This window comes from Pseudophryne corroboree, chromosome 2 (assembly GCF_028390025.1).
Source record: "Pseudophryne corroboree isolate aPseCor3 chromosome 2, aPseCor3.hap2, whole genome shotgun sequence".
NCBI classification, from domain to species: domain Eukaryota; kingdom Metazoa; phylum Chordata; class Amphibia; order Anura; family Myobatrachidae; genus Pseudophryne; species Pseudophryne corroboree.
Window position 1 is genome coordinate 679,733,411 of NC_086445.1, and position 22,048 is coordinate 679,755,458.

Genomic DNA, 22,048 nt, shown 5'->3' on the forward strand with positions numbered 1-22,048 from the left:
TTTCAGCAACCGCCAGGAACCGCGCTCTGGCTCGGATAGCGAATTTGCTACGTCTGAAGGCGATGATGCTTCTGGTAACAAGGAAGCCCCTTTAGGGAAAGGTTCCCGAGGTATCACAAAACCTACAACCTCACTGCCATCCGCCGGGGTGGCCAGAACAAAAGGGGTACGCGCAGTGACACCGCGCCAAAATCGCTAATTTTCAATCTATCCCAGTGGAAATTAGAGCAGGCGGAAATCTCGTTGCTTTGTAAGGGCTTAAGCTTTGTCCCGACTAACCTCCATGATACCTTTAGTTGGTCTAAGGACATTCATGCATTCTCACGCAGATTGAGGCTTAGAGTTTTTCCAGCATTCTCCTGATACCAGTGACACTTCTATTTTTTCAAGTTTCCTTAAACGTTCATCAAGATCTTCGTTTGATCCAGTTTCGTCTAACGCTTCGCTAAAATCCTTCCACCGGCTGCTAGATGACTCCATCACTAAATTCTCAGCAGCCCCAGCCAAAATCAAGTTTAATCTCTCCAGAGCAGAAACTAAAGCTCTTGAAAACCTGGCGTCTTACGACGATATTATAATCAGACCCGCCGATAAAGGCGGTGCAATCGTCATCTTAGATCTACAATTCTACAGAGATGAGATTTATGTCCAACTTGATGATGTGGAAGTTTATCGGAAATTGCCATCTGATCCAACTTCTCAGTTCCAGAAAGAGCTTCTGAGGATCCTTAATTCAGCCCAAGGTTCTGGTAAATTACCAGACAAAATTATTAAAGCCCTTATTGTCAGTCATCCTAGGGTGCCGCTACTGTACACACTCCCCAAGCTGCACAAGAATTCCATGAAACCTCCGGGATGCCCGATCATTTCGGCCCCAGACTCTTTATATAGACCAGTTGCCCAGCTACTTGATTCCATTTTACAGCCTTTGCTGCCATCTAGACTCTTTTTTGAAGGACACCACTTCATTCCTCAACAAATTACAGTCCGTCAGATATCCCTCCAGGAACTCTATTACGCTGTCTCGATGTCTGCAGTCTCTATACGGCTATTCCGCACAATGAGGGTATACTTGCTATGAGGAACTTTCTGAAGGCTGAACTTCCTGAACAACTGTTTGACCATGAGCTATGTTTGTCCCTCCTTGAGTTAACCCTCAAACGCAACTATTTTTGTTTGAGGGTTCTTTTTTTCTTCAGCTTAGAGGCTGTGCGATGGGGTCCCCTGTGGCCCAGTCATACGCAAATATCTTTATGTTTAAACAACACCACCACATTTTTTTCTCCAATTCATCTATTGGCGACAGTATTTTATTATATTGTCGCTATATTGATGATATCTTTTTGTTGTGGGGTGGGGGACAGGATGCACTTGTGGAGTTTATAGATGGAGTTAATGGTTCGGACACCTCTATTAAATTTACTTATTCTTGTAGTCTGACGGACATCCATTTTCTTGATGTGAAGATTCATCTCGAAAATGGCTGCTTATCTACTGAGGTTTTCCATAAACCAAACGACCGTAACACTCTCCTATTAGCGTCCAGCCATCACCCGGAGCCCCTTAAGAAAGGGCTTCCTCATTCGCAGATGATGCGTATAGCGTCAGACCCCTCGAAAGTCCCTGGAGAGCTTGATTCTCTGGACCAGAAGTTTGCGTCTCGCGGTTATGATCCTGATATGCTTGAGAGGCAGAAAGAGGAAGTATTCGGTATGTCCCGGCAATCCCTCTTGGAACCGACACAGACACCTCGCACGCAGGATTCCCTTCCCCAGTGACTACACCTCCTCTAGTGGGGGGGGATTAGTAGAGCCACCAAGGCTCTGTGACCTATAGTGTCATCGGACCCTGAGTTAAAGGTGTTCCATCACACTACTCCTTTAATGTCGTTTCGCCGCGGTCGCAATATTAAAGATAGAATAGTCAGAACTGACATCACCGGTATGGGTTTGACCAGACATCCCAATGTCTATTTTAAACCTGATGGCTGTTATCGCTGCAGTGGGTGTGCGACGTGTAAACTTATGCTGAACTTCAAATCCTTTAAACATCCCCATTGCAACAAAACATATGATATCAGGTTTGTATTAACCTGCTCATCGATGTTTGTTGTATACGTTATTATCTGTCCCTGTGGGTTAATGTATGTTGGCCAAACTACACGCAAGTTCTCTGAAAAGGATGGCGGCCCATAGATCGGCCATCAAACTCGCCCTTGAAGGTAAATTAATCGACCAACCAGTAGCGAAACATTTTAAATGTGCTGGCCATACGTTGGAGTCTCTTCGATATTTTATTATTGATCACGTGCCCCTTAATCTAAGGGGTGGTGATCGTGCCAAGTCTCTTTTAGTTAGTTAAAGAAACCAAATGGATCTTGAGACTGGGTACCTGTGCCCCGGGGGGTTTAAATGAAAAAATTAACTGGAATATGCTTGTTTAACTTTTTTCCTTGATGTCTATATATGGGATGTGTCTTTGTGATATTTGTGACAGTTTCTATTTTTGCTGCTGTTTATCTATTATGCTATTTTTTGTTCTTTATGTATTTATGTATACAGTCCCATCGCATTGCCCGTCTTTTCTGTCCATAGCCCTGCCTCCTCTGTGTGCTCGGCCTGCGTCTCTTCATGCTGATGGACCGCAGCCGGAGACGTGGTGAACCGCTAGCCGTGGTTCCCATGGAAACGGCTGTTGCCGGAAGCGGATGTCTGTAGGCGTTAGCGGAAGCAGTGAGAGCTGCGGGCGTGCGTGGAATGGATGGCGGCGATGGGACCATTTGGGTATTTAGGAGGGTAAGTGTGTGTGTTTGTGATATTCTGCTGTATATTTGTCCTGACGACGGGGATTTGTTCCTCGAAACGTTGACCATCTGGAAAACAACTTTTTTCATTTGTATGGTCTCTGAGTGCCGTTCACTGTTGGATATTTATATATACACATATACATATTCCATGGATGCAGCCCGGCACTCTGCTGTCCCCGTAGGGGTATTCGCTCTGGTGCCCTCCTAGAGGTGAACTGACCCCAATACAGACTGGAGGGTATAGGCGGCACTCAGAGTCTTACACACAATCTTTAAAGAAAAGCCATATGTGTTTAATATCGACGTTTCGGGGGACAGACCCCCTTCCTCAGGACACAGCAAACAAGTGACAAAACCAAACAAAACAACTTAAATACCTTACCAACCTGGGCCCTGTCATCTCCCGCAGCGTCCGCGTTGTCCGGCACCTGGAGTTCGTGCTTAGTCACGTGTGGCGCCCGTCTGCCGGAAGTCACGTCATCCCGCGACACGGACCCGCTTCTGACGCGGCTGTGGACAGAGGGGAACAGGTTGCCATGGGGACGGTACACGATCACAGCGATGCGCCGTGCATCGTCTCCTGGCATCGTCTCCTGGCAGTATGTTATGCATTTTTTATACTGTCCACAATTTTTGTAATTGTTGTACATTTTTAATTTTATTCTTATGTGATATTTTAGCACATGAATTTTATTTTCACTATGAATGTTTATCGCACTGTATATCAGTGCGTCTTATCACTTCAGTTTTAACACTGTTTAGATAGAGTTTTGCAATAGGTGTTTGTCGTTTTAAATATGAATACATGTTTGTCGTTGCCAGGAGACGATGCAGGGCGCATTGCTGTGATAGTGTACGGTCCCCATGGCAACCTGTTCCCCTCTGTCCACAGCCGCGTCAGAAGCGGGTCCGTGTCGCGGGATGACGTGACTTCCGGCAGACGGGCGCCACACGTGACTAAGCACGAACTCCAGGTGCCGGACAACGCGGACGCTGCGGGAGATGACGGGGCCCAGGTTGGTAAGGTATTTAAGTTGTTTTGTTTGGTTTTGTCACTTGTTTGCTGTGTCCTGAGGAAAGGGGTCCGTCCCCCGAAACGTCGATATTAAACACATATGGCTTTTCTTTAAAGATTGTGTGTAAGACTCCGAGTGCCGCCTATACTCTCCAATATATATATATATACATACATACATACATACATACATACATACATACATACATACATACCCTGCTCAAAAAAATAAAGGGAACACTTAAACAACACAATGCATCTCCAAGTCAAATCACACTTCTGTGAAATCAAACTGTCCACTTAGGAAGCAACACTGATTGACAATCAATTTCACATGCTTTTGTGCAAGTGGAATAGACAACAGGTGGAAATTATAGGCAATTAGCAAGACACCCCCAATAAAGGAGTTGTTCTGCAGGTGGTGACCGCATACCACTTCTCAGCTCCTATGCTTTCTGGCTGATGTTTTGGTCACTTTTGAAAGCTAGCGGAGGTTTCACTCAAGTGGTAGCATGAGACAGTCTACAACCCACACAAGTGGCTCAGGTAGTGCAGCTCATCCAGGATGGCACATCAATGCGAGCTGTGGCAAGAAGTTTTGCTGTGTCTGTCAGCGTAGTGTCCAGAGCATGGAGGCGCTACCAGGAGACTGGCCAGTACATCAGGAGACGTGGAGGAGGCCGTAGGAGGGCAACATTCCAGCAGCAGGACCGCTTCCTCCGCCTTTGTGCAAGAAGGAACAGGAGGAGCACTGCCAGAGCCCTGCAAAATGAACTCCAGAAAGCCACAAATGTGCATGTGTCTACTCAAACGATCATAAACAGACTCCATGAGGGTGGTGAGGGCCCGACGTCCACAGGTGGGGGTTGTGCTTACAGCACAGCACCGTGCAGGACATTTGGCATTTGCCAGAGAACACCAAGATTGGCAAATTCGCCACTGGCGCCCTGAGCTCTTCACAGATGAAAGCAGGTTCTCACTGAGCACATGTGACAGAGTCTGGAGATGCCAAGGGGAATGTTCTGCTGCCTGCAACATCCTCCAGTATGACCGGTTTGGCAGTGGGTCAGTAATGGTGTGGGGTGGCATTTCTTTGGGGGGCCGCACAGCCCTCCATGTGCTCGCCAGAGGTAGCCTGACTGCCATTAGGTACCGAGATGAGATTCTCAGACCCCTTGTGAGACCATATGCTGGTGTGGTTGGCCCTGGGTTCCTCCTAATGCAAGACAATGCTAGACCTCATGTGGCTGGAGTGTGTCAGCAGTTCCTGCAAGATGAAGGCATTGATGCTATGGACTGGCCTGCCCGTTCCCCAGACCTGAATCCAAATGAGCACATCTGGGACATCATGTCTCACTCCATCCACCAATGCCACGTTGCACCACAGACTGTCCAGGAGTTGGCAGATGCTTTAGTGCAGGTCTGGGAGGAGATACCTCAGGAGAACATCCACCACCTCATCAACAGCAGGCCCAGGCATTGTAGGGAGGTCATACAGGCACGTGGAGGCCACACACACACACTACTGAGCCTCATTTTGACTTGTTTTAAGGACATTACATCAAAGTTGGATCAGCCTGTAGTGTGTTTTTCCACTTTAATTTTGAGGGTGACTCCAAATCCAGACCTCCATGGGTTAATAAACTTGATTTCCATTGATAATAATTTTTGTGTGATTTTGTTGTCAGCACATTCAACTATGTAAAGAACAAAGTATTTAATAAGAATATTTCATTCATTCAGATCTAGGATGTGTTATTTTAGTCTTCCCTTTATTTTTTTGAGCAGTCTATATATATATACACACACACACACACACACACACACACACACACACACACAGGGATTCCATATAGTCTCCGGGTTCCCTAGCCAGTACAATGAAGCACATTGTTTCCATATGAAACGTGGACACTCACAAACTTGTTCAAAGATTTGAGATTTAGTATAGGCCAAAAGGACCCATTGAGTTTCGGGTCAGAAACAGGGACGGAGGTGCCTCTCTGGGACGGAGGTGCCTCTCTGGGACGGAGGTGCCTCTCTGGGACGGAGGTGCCTCTCTGGGACGGAGGTGCCGGCACAATCACTCCTGTACGCAGGAAGGATCTCACCACAGTTGTAGAGTTTGCACCTTTAATGGATCCGAAAGGAGGGCCGTAGTGCAAAACTGGCGAGAGGGACGTTACTTGAACGAGAGAGTACCCGTGAGAGAACTTCCAGAACCCATGCACCTGAAGTGGTCTTCAACCAGATCTGGGTTAACTGTAGAAGTCGGCCTCCCACCCTGGGATCCCCCAGAGGGAGGCCCGCCCAGTCATGCAGCAGGCTTGTCATGTTTAGAAGCATGCTGACGGGCTGCCCAGGATTGTTTGGCCTTGGGCTTTGTGGTTTTGGGAGCATGAGACTGTCTCGGGTATGCCTGACCTTTCGCATTCCCTTGAGGCTGAAAGGAATGGAAAGTGGTACCTATTGCCTTCTGCAGAAGGATTAGTAGTGGGGAGAAATGCAGTCTTAGCGGCTGCTATTTCAGACACTTATTTAGGTCTACCCAAAACATAATGTCCCCAGTAAATGGGAGTACCGCCAATGTCTTTTGGAGTTCAGGTCCACTTTCCATGACCTCAACCACCGAATGCAGCGAGCCAGGACAGACATGGTGTACGCTTTGGCTGCCAATACACCCGCCTCGCAATACAACCGCCTCAGAGGACACCTCCTGAACGTATCAGGTTGCGGTGGTATTGTGAGACCGGTATTGTCTGGCATTGTCAGATATATCCTCAGGCAGCTCTTCCTCTAATGCCTAAACCCACATCTCAGTTGCAGCCCAGGAGGCAGCTATAGCAGGTCTATCAATGGCTCCAGTAAGGGAGTATATAGACTTCAGGGATCCCTCCACACGCTTATCTGTCGGTTCCTTCAGTGAGGTGACAGTGAATGACACCACAAGGTGGGTGACATCAGAATCCACCAATGGTGGAGTTTCCCATTGTTACATAACTCTGCATGGAGAGGATAGTGAGCCAAGGCCCATTTTGGCAGAGGGAGTTTCCTCCGTGGATTAGTCCAGGGTTCCCGCCTGATGTCCAGAATGGTTAATGTATGATCAGAATGGGTTAATATAGTTTTTAACCACCTTCTGCTGTTTAAACTCATCAGTTTTCTTTGCCACAGTAGTGGAATCCTCCTCTTTGAAGGAAATGCTTATTAGCGTCCACTAAGGCATGGACATCAATCTGTAAGGGAGAATCCTCATCAGTAACACAGTGTCTGACAGGACTGTGTGCTCCCCCCTCCTCTTCAGATGAGACATCAGAGAGGATTTTGGATTGCGAGGAGGAAGCAGCCCGCTTAGAGGACCCAGAGACACTGGAGTGACCTGCTGTATGTTTCTGACTAATTCAATTGCTGCAGTTGGTTAGACAAATTTTTCCGCCCAAGGCAGATTAACCATAGGGACAATGGAGGTCATTCCGACCCGATCGCTCGCTGCAGTTTGTCGCAGAGATCGGGTCGGAAATGCGCATCCACCGGCGCCGCAGTGCGCCGGTGCATGGCAGCCATCGTTGCCTAGCGATCTCCTCCGAGACTGGGGCGGGAGGGGGCTGGACGATGGAGGGGGAGCGGTCCGACCAAAGCAGGCGTGGCCGGACCGTTGGGGACTGCGGTCCGCGGCAGCTGTGCGACGTCACATGCGGGCTAAGGAGCGACAAGTAGCTCCCGGCCAGCACGCTAAAGCTGCGCTGGCTGGGAGCTACTCTTGAAGTGCAAAGGCATCGCCGCTGTGCGATGCCTTTGCACTTCTGCAGGGGGGGGGGGCACTGACATGCGGGGTGGACTATCCCTGTGCTGGGCGTCCCCCCGCATGTCAGTGTGAATGATCGTAGCTGTGCTAAATTTAGCACAGCTACGATGAACTCAGAATGACCCCCAATATGAGGTGCAGTGCACGGGGGGTCGCAGCCCAGGGTGTGCCACTGCAGGTGCTGCGAACTGACTGGGAGGCGTCTGACAATTAGTACAGAAACAGTCATATAACACTTCTCCCTTTGGTAAATCTCTGGAGCATGCTCTGCATGATGCAGGAGCATTTGCATGGCTGCAAAATGTAGCTAGTGGGCGATCAACTCGGAATGAGGGCCTATATTAGCAGACCCAGACACACCTAGCCTCTTAGGGTACAGAATAATGACAGCTATATCTAGAAAACAGTGAATCCACACAGCAGATACAGGCACACACAGTCATAGGCAATGCAGAAATCATCATCACAATAAAGCTGCACTGAACTATATTATATTTCTATATAAAATATCTATATACACACACACACATAATATATAATATTCATGTCATTATCTCAGTAGGGGACCCAGAAATGTGGGATTTTAAATTTTGGATAAGGGATACTCAACCTGTATATACACACACATACATATAACACATTGAGGTCCTAGCACAGAGGTATATACTGTATCAGAATACTCGCACAATATATTCTGTAACAGGTACACTCTATTAACCAATGCTGTCTGTATTAAAACATGTAGAATACTAAAGTGTTTGTAAAGTCACAGCACTGTATACAGGCGGCTTTACAAGGGAGACCTTGCCCTGCAACCCCAGAGACCTGTAGTAGCTATGCTCCAAAGATTGCGCCCAGCGTCTGTCAGGGAATGATGCAGAGTGTGAGGCAGCTCGAGGGTGGGAAATCTATGTGGATATTGCCCCCTGTATTGCCCCCTGGGCCGCGGGAAGGGCTACAGGTTAAGCACCAGTTCCCCTATGCTGGACTTCCACTGCCAGTACTACAGAGCCTTACTAAATGGGGTGCCGTGGTGGTCTTGTGGGGTCCCTGCTCGGTGACCATGTCCACGACAGTGCCGCAAACCTTCTCCCTAGGTCGTGAACGAAACCCGCTTACCTCCTCCCCGTAGCAGCCACCCGATCCAGAAGAGCGGTCTGCAACTGTGTGCCTAAGCCAGAGCATCTCCGCTACCTGGGAACAGAGCCGCGGGAGTATGCAACGCTGCTTGGGAGGTGATTGAGCTGCAGCGCTGAAGTGTCACCATGACATACAGAGCTGACAGCACAGTTGAATTCTTCGGAAAGCTTATACAGGGCTGCCCAGTGCAGCCCTCCTGTTAGGTGACCTGCTGCTGCAGGCACCAACTTAAAACTGAGCGCTCAGTGCCTGGTGGCAGGGTTTATAGGGAGGCCCCAATGCATCCTGGGACAGCCTAAAGCTTTAGCCTGTTGGTTCCTCTGGATCAAGATCCACTCTACACCCAATGTTTTCTATGGAAACCAATGTATCCTGCTGCAGAAAGTGCCCTTTACAGGGCAACATGGAGAAAAGGAGATTAGGTTTTTTTTTTTATTGAATACTTCTACTGTACCAGAGCTGAAGAAGGTTCTGCAAGGAGTGGGGCACTTGCGAGGAATAAGTCCAGTCTCCTCTCCCGGTGATCTCATCATGTGGAGGTACGTGGATATGCGGCTGGCCTGAACAGCTACAAGGTTCCCTCCAACACCTAGAAAATATTAGGCCAATAAAGACTCAATAAAAAAGGTATATGGTTATATGACTACGTGTAATAGTAGCTTTTTTTGTTTTTTAAAACACACTTATTGAAATAGCGTACAACGTGATATATCAGAAAAAGTATGTATATGTATATATATATATATATATATATATATATATATATATATATATATATATATATATATATATATATATATATATATATATATATATATACAAAAGTAAGAATGGAAAGGCAGTCAAAAAGGTAGAGGCCATGCAGATATAACTATACATCAAGTAGATGAAGAAATTAGTGTATATACAGGTACAGAATCCAAAACAAGAATAACGATAGGTTAAACTAGTAAAACATTAAAAACGCATAAGGTGGGAGGAAGGGGGGGGTGGACAAGATAAAAGATAAGGCGCGCTAATGTTGAAAAACGAACAAGCAGATAATACTTCCCTCAATGGTTCTGCTAATGGAACGTCACATCATCAATGGTGGGCTCTGCTGTGAGGCCCAGAGACGCCTCCTCTCTGCTTCCTCCGATTCAGCCGTGACCTAGGAAGTGTCGCTGTACCTGGCTGCAGGAGCCCACCATTGATGTCATGACGTTCCATTAAGAGAACCATTGAGGGAAGTATTATCTGCTTGCTCTTTTTCAACATTAGCGCACCTATCTGATCTACTTTCTTTCCCCATTTGTATTCCATTTCGGTATTGGGGAATACCATTGGTCAGAGGGTTGCTGCTATCCTTTGTGTGCGCCAATCACCCCTTTAAAGCTTTATATGTGTGTGCATTGGAAAGTTATAGTCCAGTTAAAAGGAGTACTTCCCTTTAGAAGTGCAGGAAAAGTGCTATGCAAAATTATATATTACGGCCACTCTTTTCTAAAGTGATCCTCGTTATCGCACATATCGCACCCATAGTAATTAGGTTTAGCTGCGTAAAGGGTTGGGTGCCCTCGCTACCCAAGGGGTAGAGAGCTGAAATGATTATACCACACCCCCAGAAGCAGAAAAAGAACGGGTGTGGAAGGGGGTAAAAAGAATTGAATACCGCCCTATAAAAGGCTGTGAAGAGAAGCAAGGGAACTAGAAAATAGGATTTTGGTTACCTACCGGTAAATCCTTTTCTTGTAGTCCGTAGAGGATGCTGAAGTCCACATTAGTACCATGGGGTATAGATGGGTCCACCAGGAGCCATTGGCACTTTAAGAGTTTGAGAGTGTGGGCTGGCTCCTCCCTCTATGCCCCTCCTACCAGACAGTCTAGAAACAGTGCCCGAGGAGACTGACATCTTCGAGAGAAGGATTATACACAGATATTGGCGAGATCCATACCAGCTCACACACACACAAGGCACATCAAGCTAACCAGCTTGAAACATTCAGCAACTGCTGAAACATTACTTCTAAAGTAACATTGCAGTACATAACTAAACAAAGTAGTACCGAACAAAATAACGGTTGCAGGAATACGAAGCGCTGGGCGGGTGCCCAGCATCCTCTATGGACTACGAGAAAAGGATTTACCGGTAGGTAACAAAATCCTATTTTCTCTTACGCCCTAGAGGATGCTGGGGTCCACATTAGTACCATGGGGATGTACCAAAGCTCCCAGAACGGGAGGGAGAGCACGGAGGCTCCTGCAGAACTGATTGACTGAACTTCAAATCATCAGAGGCCAAAGTATCGAACTTGTAAAACTTTGCAAACGTGTTCGACCCAGACCAAGTTGCAGCTCGGCAAATTGCAAAGCCGAGACACCCCGGGCAGCTGCCCAGGAAGACCCCACCCTACGAGTAGAGTGAGCCTTAACAGATTTTGGACACAGCAGTCCTGCCGTAGAATAAGCGTGCTGGGATAGTGAACCGAATCCAGCAAGAAATAGTTTGCTTAGAAGCAGGAGACCCAAATTTCTTGGGATCATATAGGACAAACAGAGTCCGACTTTCTGTGACAAGAAGTTCTCTTCACATATATCTTCAGACCCTTACAACATCCAAGGACTTTGATGTAATTGAGGAGTCAGTAGCCACTGGCACCACAATAATTTGGTTGATATGAAATGTCGACACAACCTTTGGAAGAAACTGCTGACGTGTCCGGAGCTCAGCTCTATCTTCGTGGAAGATCAAGTAAGGGCTTTTACAGGATAAAGCCCCCCAATTTGGACACGCGTCTAGCAGAAGCCAAGGCCAACAACGTGACCACCTTCCACGTAAGAAATTTGAACTCAATCTCCTGTAGAGGCTCAAACCAAATCTGACTGGAGGAACTGCAACACCACGTTAAGGTACCAAGGCGCCGTAGGCGGTACAGAGGGAGACACCCTTCAAAAAAAGTCAAACTCAGGGAGGACAGCCAATTGTTTCTGGAAGAAAATGGATAGGGCCGAAATCTGGACCTTCACAGATCCCAACATCAGGCCCATATCCACACCTGCTTGCAGGAAGGGGAGAAAACGTCCGAGTTGAAACTCCACCGTAGGAAACTTCTTGGATTCACACCAAGAGACATACTTCATCCAAATACGATGGTAATGTTTAGACGTTACCCCTTTCCTAGCCTGTATCAGGGTAGGAATGACCTTCTTCGCAAGAATCAGGCGCTCAACTTCCATGCCGTCAAACGTAGCAGCAGTAAGCCTTCATAGGCGAACGGCCCCTGCTGCAGCAGGTCCTCCCGAAGAGGAAGAGGCCTCGGTTCCTCTTGCAGTAGATTCAGAAGGTCCGCATACCAAGCCCTTCTCGGCCAGTCTGGAGCAATGAGGATTGCTTGAACCCTTGTTCTCCTTATGAGCTTTAGGATTCTTGGGATGAGTGGGAGTGGTGGAAACACGTACACTGACTGGAACACCCATGGAGACACCAGGGCATCCACTGCCACTGCTTGTGGGTCCCTCGACCTGGAATAATAACACCGAAACTTTTTGTTGAGACAAGAGACCATCATGTCTATTGGTCTATGTGGTAATCCCCAAAGGTCTGTTATTTCCTTGAACACATCAGGATGGAGACAGTGTCTGCTGAGGAAGTCTGCTTCCCAGTTGTCTACTCCCGGAATGAAGATGGCTGACAGCGCCAACGCCTGTTTTTCTGTCCAGAGGAGTATTCTTGTCACCTCTGACATTGCCGCTCTGTTCTTCGTTCTGCCCTGTCGGTTTATGTAAGCCACTGTTATGTTGTCCGACTGCACTTGAATGGCCCGATTTCTTAGAAGAAGGCCACCTGAAGAAGACCGTTGTAGATGGCTCTTAGTTCCAGGATGTTGATGGGCAGGGTGGATTGACCACCGTCCTTGGAAAATTACTCCTCGAGTGACTGCTCCCGATCCCCAAAGGCTCACATATGTGGTTAGAAGGACCCATTCCTGAATCCCGTAACTGCAGCCCTCCTGAAGGTGAGGTGATTGTAACCACCAGAGTAGAGAAATCTGGCCTTCGGCGACAGACGAATTCTCTGGTGCATGTGGAAATGAGATCCCGACCACTTGTCCAGAAGATCAAGTTGGAAGGTCCGAGCGTGGAACCTCCCGTACTGTAGAGCCTCGTAAGAGGCCACCATCTTTTCCAACAGGCGAATGCATTGATGAACAGACACCCGGGCTGGCTTCAGGACATCCCGGACCATAGTTTGTATCACCAACGCCTTTTCCTGCGGAAGAAACACCTTCTGCACTTCTGTGTCCAGGATCATTATCCAGAAAGGACAACCTCTGGGTTGGTTCCAAATGTGACTTTGGAAGGTTCAGAATCCAACCATGACTCTTAAGGAGGCGTGATGTGAGAACAATGGACTGCAGCAGCTTCTCCTTGGACGATGCCTTTATCAGCAGATCGTCCAGATATGGAATGATGTTCACCCCTTGTTTGCGGAGGAGAACCATCATCTTTGCCATCCCCTTGGTAAACACCCTTGGTGCTGTGGAGAGGCCGAATGGCAGGGCCCGGAACTGGAAAGGACAGTACAGCAATGCTAAACGGAGATAAGCCTGATGCAGCAGCCATATCGGAATGTGGAGGTACGCATCCTTGATATCCAGGGATACCAGGAATTCCCCCTCTTCCAGACCTGATATCACCGCCCTGAGAGACTCCATCTTGAACTCCTTTAGAAAGGGGTTCAATGATTTTAGGTTCAGAATGGGCCTGACCGAACCATCCGGTTTCGGTACCACGAAAAGGTTTGAATAGTAACCTTTGGCCAGCGCAGGAGGAGGAACTGGCACATATGACCTGTGCCACCACCAGCTTTTGGACAGCTTCTTGTTTTGATGCAGGGAAGGTTAGCGAGGCTTTTTTATTTTCAGTGAAAAAGGCCTCCTCAACCTGCTCAGGTGTGGTATCATTAATATTCAACACATCCCTCATAACCTCTATCATCAATTGCACCCCCTTTGCAAGAGATGCGGACCCCCGCAACACATCACCATCACCGTCTGTGGTGTCAGAATCGGTATCTGTGTAGTCTTGTGTGACATGCACAAGCGCACGCTTATGGTGGTATATAGCGGAGTGTCCTGAGGTACCAGAAACTGGCCATACTGCCATAGTGCTCTGTAATACCTGGGTTGCAGATTCATTACTTGCAACCCTGTCTGAAATCTGAGAAATCCAAGATTTGATAGAGGAAAACCACTCAGGCTCCCTTGCTGGTATCTGTGCTAAACCAGTGCTATCCTGATTACATGGAATCATCCTGGGAGGAGTAATCCTCTGCAGCATATGACACAGTGTCCCTGGACATAGCTAAAGGAGACCACCAAACACTCTATACACACACAGGTGAGGGCAGACAGAGTTTCCCCCCCAAGAATGGCAAGAGAGACACAGAGATTGGCGCCAACCCACACACAGCACTTTTACCAAAGGTAGATCCCATGTCAGCGCTGACTGTTCACCTTAATAGGACACAGTCATATTGCAGCCCCCCCCCCTTCTACAACCCCCTGGTACAGTTTACAGATAGCTGGAGTTGCTGTGGAGGGACCTGTTCTTCCTCTCAGCGCTGTGCAGGCAGGAAAATGGCGCTGAAACGCTGCTGGATCCGCTGAAAAGCTCTGCCCCCTTAATGGCGCTGTCTTCCTGCTCTTCATGGATTATACTAGCCTGAGGAATTAGTGCTGCCCGAGATCCGGGGACGCAGACAGGCTCCTGGACCAGTGTAGGGTGTCGCACTGGCCCCTCACAGCGCCGCACCATGTACCGCTGAGCCATCCCCGGAGCGCAGTTAATACTGCGCTCCTACCCTGTGCGGCCATCTGCACACCAACCCCCCGCTCGCTAGGGTAGTGGGGAGAGAAGTCGATTTTTCAGCTCTGCAAGGGGGTGGCAGCATGCTGCTGCGGCGAGTGGTCCCCTGTGGCGGAGAACGATCAGAGCCCTCTGGAGCTCAGTGTCCAGTCAGCGGAGATAGTGGCTCAGACCCCGCAGCGCGGACACTGCCCCCCCCTCAGTCCCTCGCTGCAGGGAGGCTGTTGCCAGCAGCCTCCCTGTAAAATAATAAACTAAAAAAAAGAAAAAACAACCACATTTACCAGGAGAGCTCCCCTAGCTGTGACCGGCTCCTCCGGGCACATTTTCTAAACCGAGTCTGGTAGGAGGGGCATAGAGGGAGAAGCCAGCCCACACACACAAACTCTTAAAGTGCCAATGGCTCCTGGTGGACCAGTCTATACCCCATGGTACTAATGTGGACCCCAGCATCCTCTAGGACGTAAGAGAAATAGAGAATTGTGATAGTACTGAATGGAGACGTATATGGGAGAAGTCTCCTTTAAAAGGGAAGCAGTTCAGATTTGTGAAAGTTCACTTTATAACCTGAAAAAGAGCCAAAGCTTTCAATAAGCAAAATGATGGCAGGTATCGAATCATTTGGTTGGACACAAAACTTGTCAGCAAATACTAGTTTCACCTCAAGATGACGAATACCAGAGAAGAGTAAAGAACTATGTAGGGAAATCAAGTGGCTCAAATGCCAAGGCAAAATGTAATGGTAACAGGGGCAGCCTGGAGTACCGCTGTATGAAACATGATGGGGACAAATAGCCATTGCCTGCTACTTGCATGGTGATGTTAGTACAGAAGAGTAAGCACTTTGATAAAGTCCACCACAGCCCCAAACCATTGTAGAGATTCAACAGGAGGTCCCACGTGACCCAATCAAAAGCATTTCCGGCATCCAGCAATAATATAAGGGCAACTGGAGAGCTCCAACACAGTAAGGACCTTTCTAATATGGACTACAGAAAAACTCCTTGATTGTGTATTAAAAAAAAATAAAAAAATAAAAAATATTATAATAATAATAATAATAATAATAATAATAATAATAATAGAATGAATATAAAATCCTGACAGACTAAAACTTACGTGAAAATCTTGTAGTCTGTATTTAGCAATATTGACAGAGGAAAATCCAGGTCACATCCAGACTTAGGGAATACTTTACTTGAATTAAGCTAGGCGGTAAGACAGCATGCCATTATTAATGGTTCATTGAGGCATGCCAATTCTATGAGAATTGGATTTGTAAACATCATTTGTTATGGGGTCAGGGCCAGGTCAGTTACTTGGTTTTAAAGCTGCGATAACCTTGGCAATCTCATGTGTGGTGATAGGGGCCAATTATAAAGAAGCACGTATATTAGTCACTGTGCTAAGTGGAATTTTTCCCCAGAAAGCCGTTCTCATACATACACCGGACACTCAGAGTATGAGACCTAAAAAGATCTGAAGCCATCAGTTATCTGCAAACCAGTACATGCACAAGTACCAGCAGGGTAGCAAAAATAATTCATAGTGGGCGGATGTTTGTCACCAAACCTGTAATAATTCTAATGCTTCTTGAAATGTATATTTAGACTCAGTTTGTGAAAGGAGATTGTTGAATAGAGTCTTCTGATATAAATATGCAGACCAAGTGGCTGAACTGTTGATATGACAAGGTCAGAGCTGTCTAAATATGAAGTCCTAAACAATTTATCACAATGTTTACAATGTTTACAATAAGACAATCATACCCCAGCACTGGTTTAGAAGCCCAACCTTAAGAGCAGTGGCTAGTCCCGTTCACAATCCAAGTTGCTGTGTCCAGCGTACTGAAGAATTTTAGTGAGTTAAGGTGGGCACACACTAAACTATTTTGACACAACTATTTTGAAACATAGATAAAAAGATTTTCTTTGAAATGTCCCTAGCAGCAGAGCATACACACTGAACAATATAGTGAACAATATCATTAAGTGACGTCACCGCTCCTATCGCTGAACATGCAGTCATGAAAGACATAGCCTAAATTGGACTGCATGTTCAGTTGATAAAAAACAAAAAACATAACTACCCGCGAAAGAGCGTATCACCGTTATAGTGCATACACACTTTACAATATGCACGACAATCTCTTTATTGTTCATATAGTCCACTTACATGGTCTAACATATATGCACCTGAGAGGAGACCAACCTCTCAGTAGATACAGCTTGCCCGAACTCAAGGCACGATCAGGAACATATTGGTTTATGTAATTTTTAGATTTGAGAACCTGAGGTAACAAGTGTTCTGGTTTTTTTCCCCGTCAATACGCGAGAGCGTGCCATGTACTGCAGAGAGGCAAGTGTAATCATGCTCCTGTGGGTGGCAAGCCCTCCATCACACATTTGAGATGTATAGGTAATCCCAATCTGTGTAGGGGTGGATTGGTCAGCAGCAGAGGCACTCCTGACCATGTCTGGTGAAGGGTCCATAATATCTATCTATGAATAAAAAGGAGTCTAAATGGCAGTATAACATTAGTTACATTTGTAGGAAAAAAACCATGTTGGAATAAGCATTGGAGGCATAAATATTACAAAATAAATACCTAGATGACATAACGGCCTAGAATTTATAGTAGTGCACAAAAAGGAGGGGGGGGGGGAAGAAAACAAAATTAAATTGGTCAGGAGACCAGGCCGAAAAAGAAGTTAATTCTTCTGCCAAGAAGCCGTTGAAATCATTGATGGTTGTAAGGTCTTTACAAGTATCCCCATACAAAAAAGGAAAAAGGGAGCTGGAGACAAGAATGGTACAACCGAGCAAACTTCCTATTTGCTTTGAACACATGTCCAGATTGGGAGACCATTCTTTGGCTGTACACACTAGGTAAACACTACAGCGACACCCAATCATTGCAACAATTTGGCAGAAATACCTTTTGCCCAAACCAGCTGAGATTGGCCGCACATATGAAGGACAGAACATATTGTTTCGTTCTTCATTTACACTGCACGGGGTCACTAGTGATAAAGATGGAAGCCATATTTGTTCATAAGACTCCATTTTATCTGACAAGTTGTTTCAAATTGTTTTTCAGCTTAGAATTGAAACAGTACAGACACTGCATTTTGTTTGAACCCACATTGTGAAGTTATGACCTTTATCTAAGATATATTTTACGGTAATTTCCTAGCAGAAATATAATGTCAGCAGCTAGACATGTGAGCTTCAAAGGGTATTTGTCAGTTTGCGGTACAGCAGGTGTAAAAATATAACCAGACATATGTAGGTTTCGAGGTTAGCAAAACCCCCCTAGTTATTCCACTTAAGAGCACATATAAAAAATATAGATGTTGGCAAACATATTACGTATAAGATAGAAGTTTTATTAGCCAATAGGATTAAGCTTAGTGTCAGGAATCGACGACACGATATGTTAATTGGTATCACTTTATAATGTACTGCTGGTAGGAAATAAAGCTCTCTCTCTGCTCTATTACTTTCCACTATATACACGTGTGGCTAGTTATTACAGAGGTTATTTTGATGACTGGTCACTGGCTGCAGCCGTGTATGAACCTGATGCTGACTGACTGAATGCGTGCTTGAACTTGGTTAAGCAAAGGGTGCCCTTTCCTGGGCTCCCCTTTATCACTAGCAATATCTTTCATCAGCCCTGCATCAGGGATGACCAGAAGACGTCACTAACAACCACGGGATTGCTCATGCACACTACAAAATGTAAACAAATTGTCATTCAGAAACGGAAAATCATCCTGACATCACTGTAGTGTGTACCCGACCTTAAAAGGCACGGGTTACTCCTGTAGAATATTCTTGAAAGGTGTCATTTTTCCCATCTAAAGTCTGTCGCCTGAAAGCAGACCATACGGCTTCCTTGTGTAAATAATTTGGGCAATGAGAGACCACCACAAGGGATTCTATCTTCACTATTGGCATGAATGGGCACCAGCCTGTGAGCTCTATCAACCACCATATATGCACATGCCTCTTGTATGTTCAGTAGGTCCGGTAAAGAAGTCTGGAGAAGTTGATGAAGTGCTCCTCCTTTAAAAGACACAGGAAGCCCAACAATGCAGAGATTACTTCTACATCTATTCTCAGTGTCGTCCAGCTGTTTAAGGAACTGATAACGGGCTTTCTGGAGGGAGGTGGAGTTTGTCTGTCTCAACCACATCCTCAAAGAATTCCCTCAATTTGTGTTCATTGGTAGTGGCCCTCTGAGAAAGCTGCCAAATCTAAGATGTAATGTACTGCCCAGCCAGTGTTAACTTAGCAGCATGCAAGTCCATTGTAGGTCCTATAGTGTCTTGAACAGCTCTAAAATCTCCATAGGGGACTGACCTCCACTGGCTAGTGGCAGACGCTACCCAAACATGGAACAGGGACAGCAACAGCAGACCCAACCAAGAACACTTACAATCAAGCCGCAACATGAATCACTGAGGCGGGCGCCCAGTATCTACTACGGACTATGAGAAAAGAAATTACCGGTAGGTATTAAAAACCTATTTTATCGAACGTCCCAGTGGATACCGGGATGACAATAGTACCATGGGGAAGTCCCAAAGCTCCCAGAACGGGTGGGAGAGTGCATAGACCCCTGCAAAACCACCTGACCAAAATGAAGGCCATCTCTGGCCAAGGTGTCGAATCTATAGAAAACTTTACAAAAATGTTCAAACCATACCAAGTAACTGCACGGCACAACTGTAAGGCCGAGATGCACCGGGCAGCCGCCCAGGAAGAACCCACTGACTTTGTGGAGTGGGCCTGGATAGAACTCGGCAGCGGCAATGCTGCTGAAGAAGCCAGACGACCAATTTTCGTAAAGTCATAAAGAACTAAAAGCGACTCAGATTTCCTGTGACGAGCTGTCCTCTTGACATAAATTTTCAAAGCCCTCAAAACGTCCATGGACAGCCTTTATCAGGAGATCGTCCAAATAGGGGACTATGTTGACTCCCATCCTGCGCAATTGCAGCAGCATCTCCACCATGACACTTGTGAATACCCGTGGAGCTGTGGAGAGAACAGAGTGTAAGGCCTGAAACTGGATGTAGTGGTCCAGTACAGTGAACCGGAGGAAAGCCTGATGAGGCCATATGGGGATATGTAACAGGTAAGCATCCTTGACATCTGGGGATACTAGGAACTCCCCCAGACCGGAGACCACAGTTCTCAGGGACTCCATCTTGAATTTGAACACACAGATACGGGTTCAAGGATTTTAGGTTCAAGATGGTCCGTACCGAACAGTCTGGTTTCGGTACAACAAAAAGGTTGGTGTAAAAACCCCTGTTGTGCAATGGAGGAAAAACTGGGACAACCCCTGTTTGTAGTAGTTTTTGACTAGCATCTTGCAAGGTAACCCTTGTTACGGGTGAAGCTGGAAAGCCAGACTTGAAGAATCTGGGAGGAGGTAGTGCTTGAAATTCCAACTGGTACCCCTGGGATATGAGGTCCCTCACCCAAGGATCCTGGCAGGACTGTGCTCACACATGGGCAAGTGTTGAAGGTGAGCACCTACCTGAAATTTGCCCGGCTGCTGGGGGCAACCGTCACAAGTAGGGCTTAGTGGATGAGGATTCGGAGGCCTGGTCCAGAGATCCAGCAGCCACTGGTTTACGGGACTTCCCACGAGTTCCTCTAGCAGCATTTGAGGCGCCTTTGGCTCTGCCTCAGAATCTGGCCACGAAAGGACTGCAGAGAGGGCCCAGGGTAGGGACGTCTAGCAGGAGGTGCAGCCAACGGTAGATATGTAGACTTACCCGCCATCGCCTAAGAGATCCACTTGTTCAGTTCTTCCCCAAACAAGGCATCCCCTGTAGAAGGAAAATTCTCCACACCTTTCATGGAATCAGCATCCACTGACCATTGTTGCAGCCACAGAGCACTGCGAGCAGAGACCGCCATAGCAGTGGTACGGCCATTTATGAGACAATTCTTTAATAGTCTCTCTCATAAGACTTGCAGCATCCTGGATATGATGAAGTAGTATAAAGATCTTTTCCTGAGGCAGTGAGTCAAACCCCCTTATTATATTATCAGACCATTTTACAATGGCCCTGGAAATCTAGCCGCAAGCTATAGTGGGCCTTTAAGCTCCGCCCACCGCAGTATAAATAGATTTGAGAGTAGTCTCAATATTGCAGTCAGCTGGATCCTTGAGAGAGAGAGCCCCAGGTACAGGAAGTAAAATTTGACTTGACAGTGTGGACACTGAAGTATCCACAGACGGTGGATTTTCCCATACTTTCCTATCCTCAGGAGGAAAAGGAAAGGAATTTATTAACCGTTTAGGAGTTTGGAATTTGTCAGGATTGACCCACGCTTCTTTAGAAAGGGAGTTTAATTCCTTTGATATGGGGAATGTGGCAGAGGATTTTGGTTTTACTTAAAAAAAAAAAAAAAAACAATTCTTCTTCTAGTTCTGACTCTTTATCCAGTATGTTGAGGACTTCTCTAATAGCATAAATCAGGGCCTCAACCCCCGGGGTCAGAGAATTGTCATCTTCCACATCTAACTCTCCCTCATCCAGCTCTGGCATGTCAGTATCAGTCAGACTGGAGCGCCTGTGGGAGTGTGCGTTTATGACAGACCACCAGAGGGGGCTGAGGAGCATGTCTGTGGTTAGCAGCTTCAACCAAGAAATCTACAGATTGTTTAAGGGTCTGCCTTTCCTGTCTGGCGGTAGCTAACTCTGTATTATTGGTAATAATCATGGTTTTGAATGAATCTAACCACTCAGGTTCCTGCATACTACTACCCTGTGAAGGGAGAGAACACTGGGTACATAGGAGAGAACCCCCTGGGAAAGGTGTAAACTTAGTGTTACATGAGGGACAGTTTTTTCCCCAGACATTCTTATTGCATAAAATAAGATTTTACTCACCGGTAAATCTATTTCTCGTAGTCCGTAGTGGATGCTGGGAACTCCGTAAGGACCATGGGGAATAGACGGGCTCCGCAGGAGACTGGGCACTCTATAAGAAAGATTTGGTACTATCTGGTGTGCACTGGCTCCTCCCTCTATGCCCCTCCTCCAGACCTCAGTTAGGATACTGTGCCCGGAAGAGCTGACACAATAAGGAAGGATTTTGAATCCCGGGTAAGACTCATACCAGCCACACCAATCACACCGTATAACTCGTGATACTATACCCAGTTAACAGTATGAAATATAACAGAGCCTCTCAACAGATGGCTCAACAATAACCCTTTAGTTAGGCAATAACTATATACAAGTATTGCAGACAATCCGCACTTGGGATGGGCGCCCAGCATCCACTACGGACTACGAGAAATAGATTTACAGGTGAGTAAAATCTTATTTTCTCTGACGTCCTAGTGGATGCTGGGAACTCCGTAAGGACCATGGGGATTATACCAAAGCTCCCACACGGGCGG

The 22,048-nt window shown here is 46.6% G+C and overlaps 1 protein-coding gene across 1 annotated transcript in view; it reads right to left on the minus strand.

Annotated features, from left to right (window-relative positions):
• Nucleotides 1-22,048, minus strand: part of SLC41A1 (solute carrier family 41 member 1) — a 193,508-nt gene that overhangs the window by 19,117 nt on the left and 152,343 nt on the right. Inside the window, exon 9 of the mRNA XM_063955154.1 lies at nt 9,221-9,355. Coding sequence (XP_063811224.1) covers nt 9,221-9,355 — 135 coding nt within the window. The remainder of the gene's footprint in view (nt 1-9,220; nt 9,356-22,048) is intronic.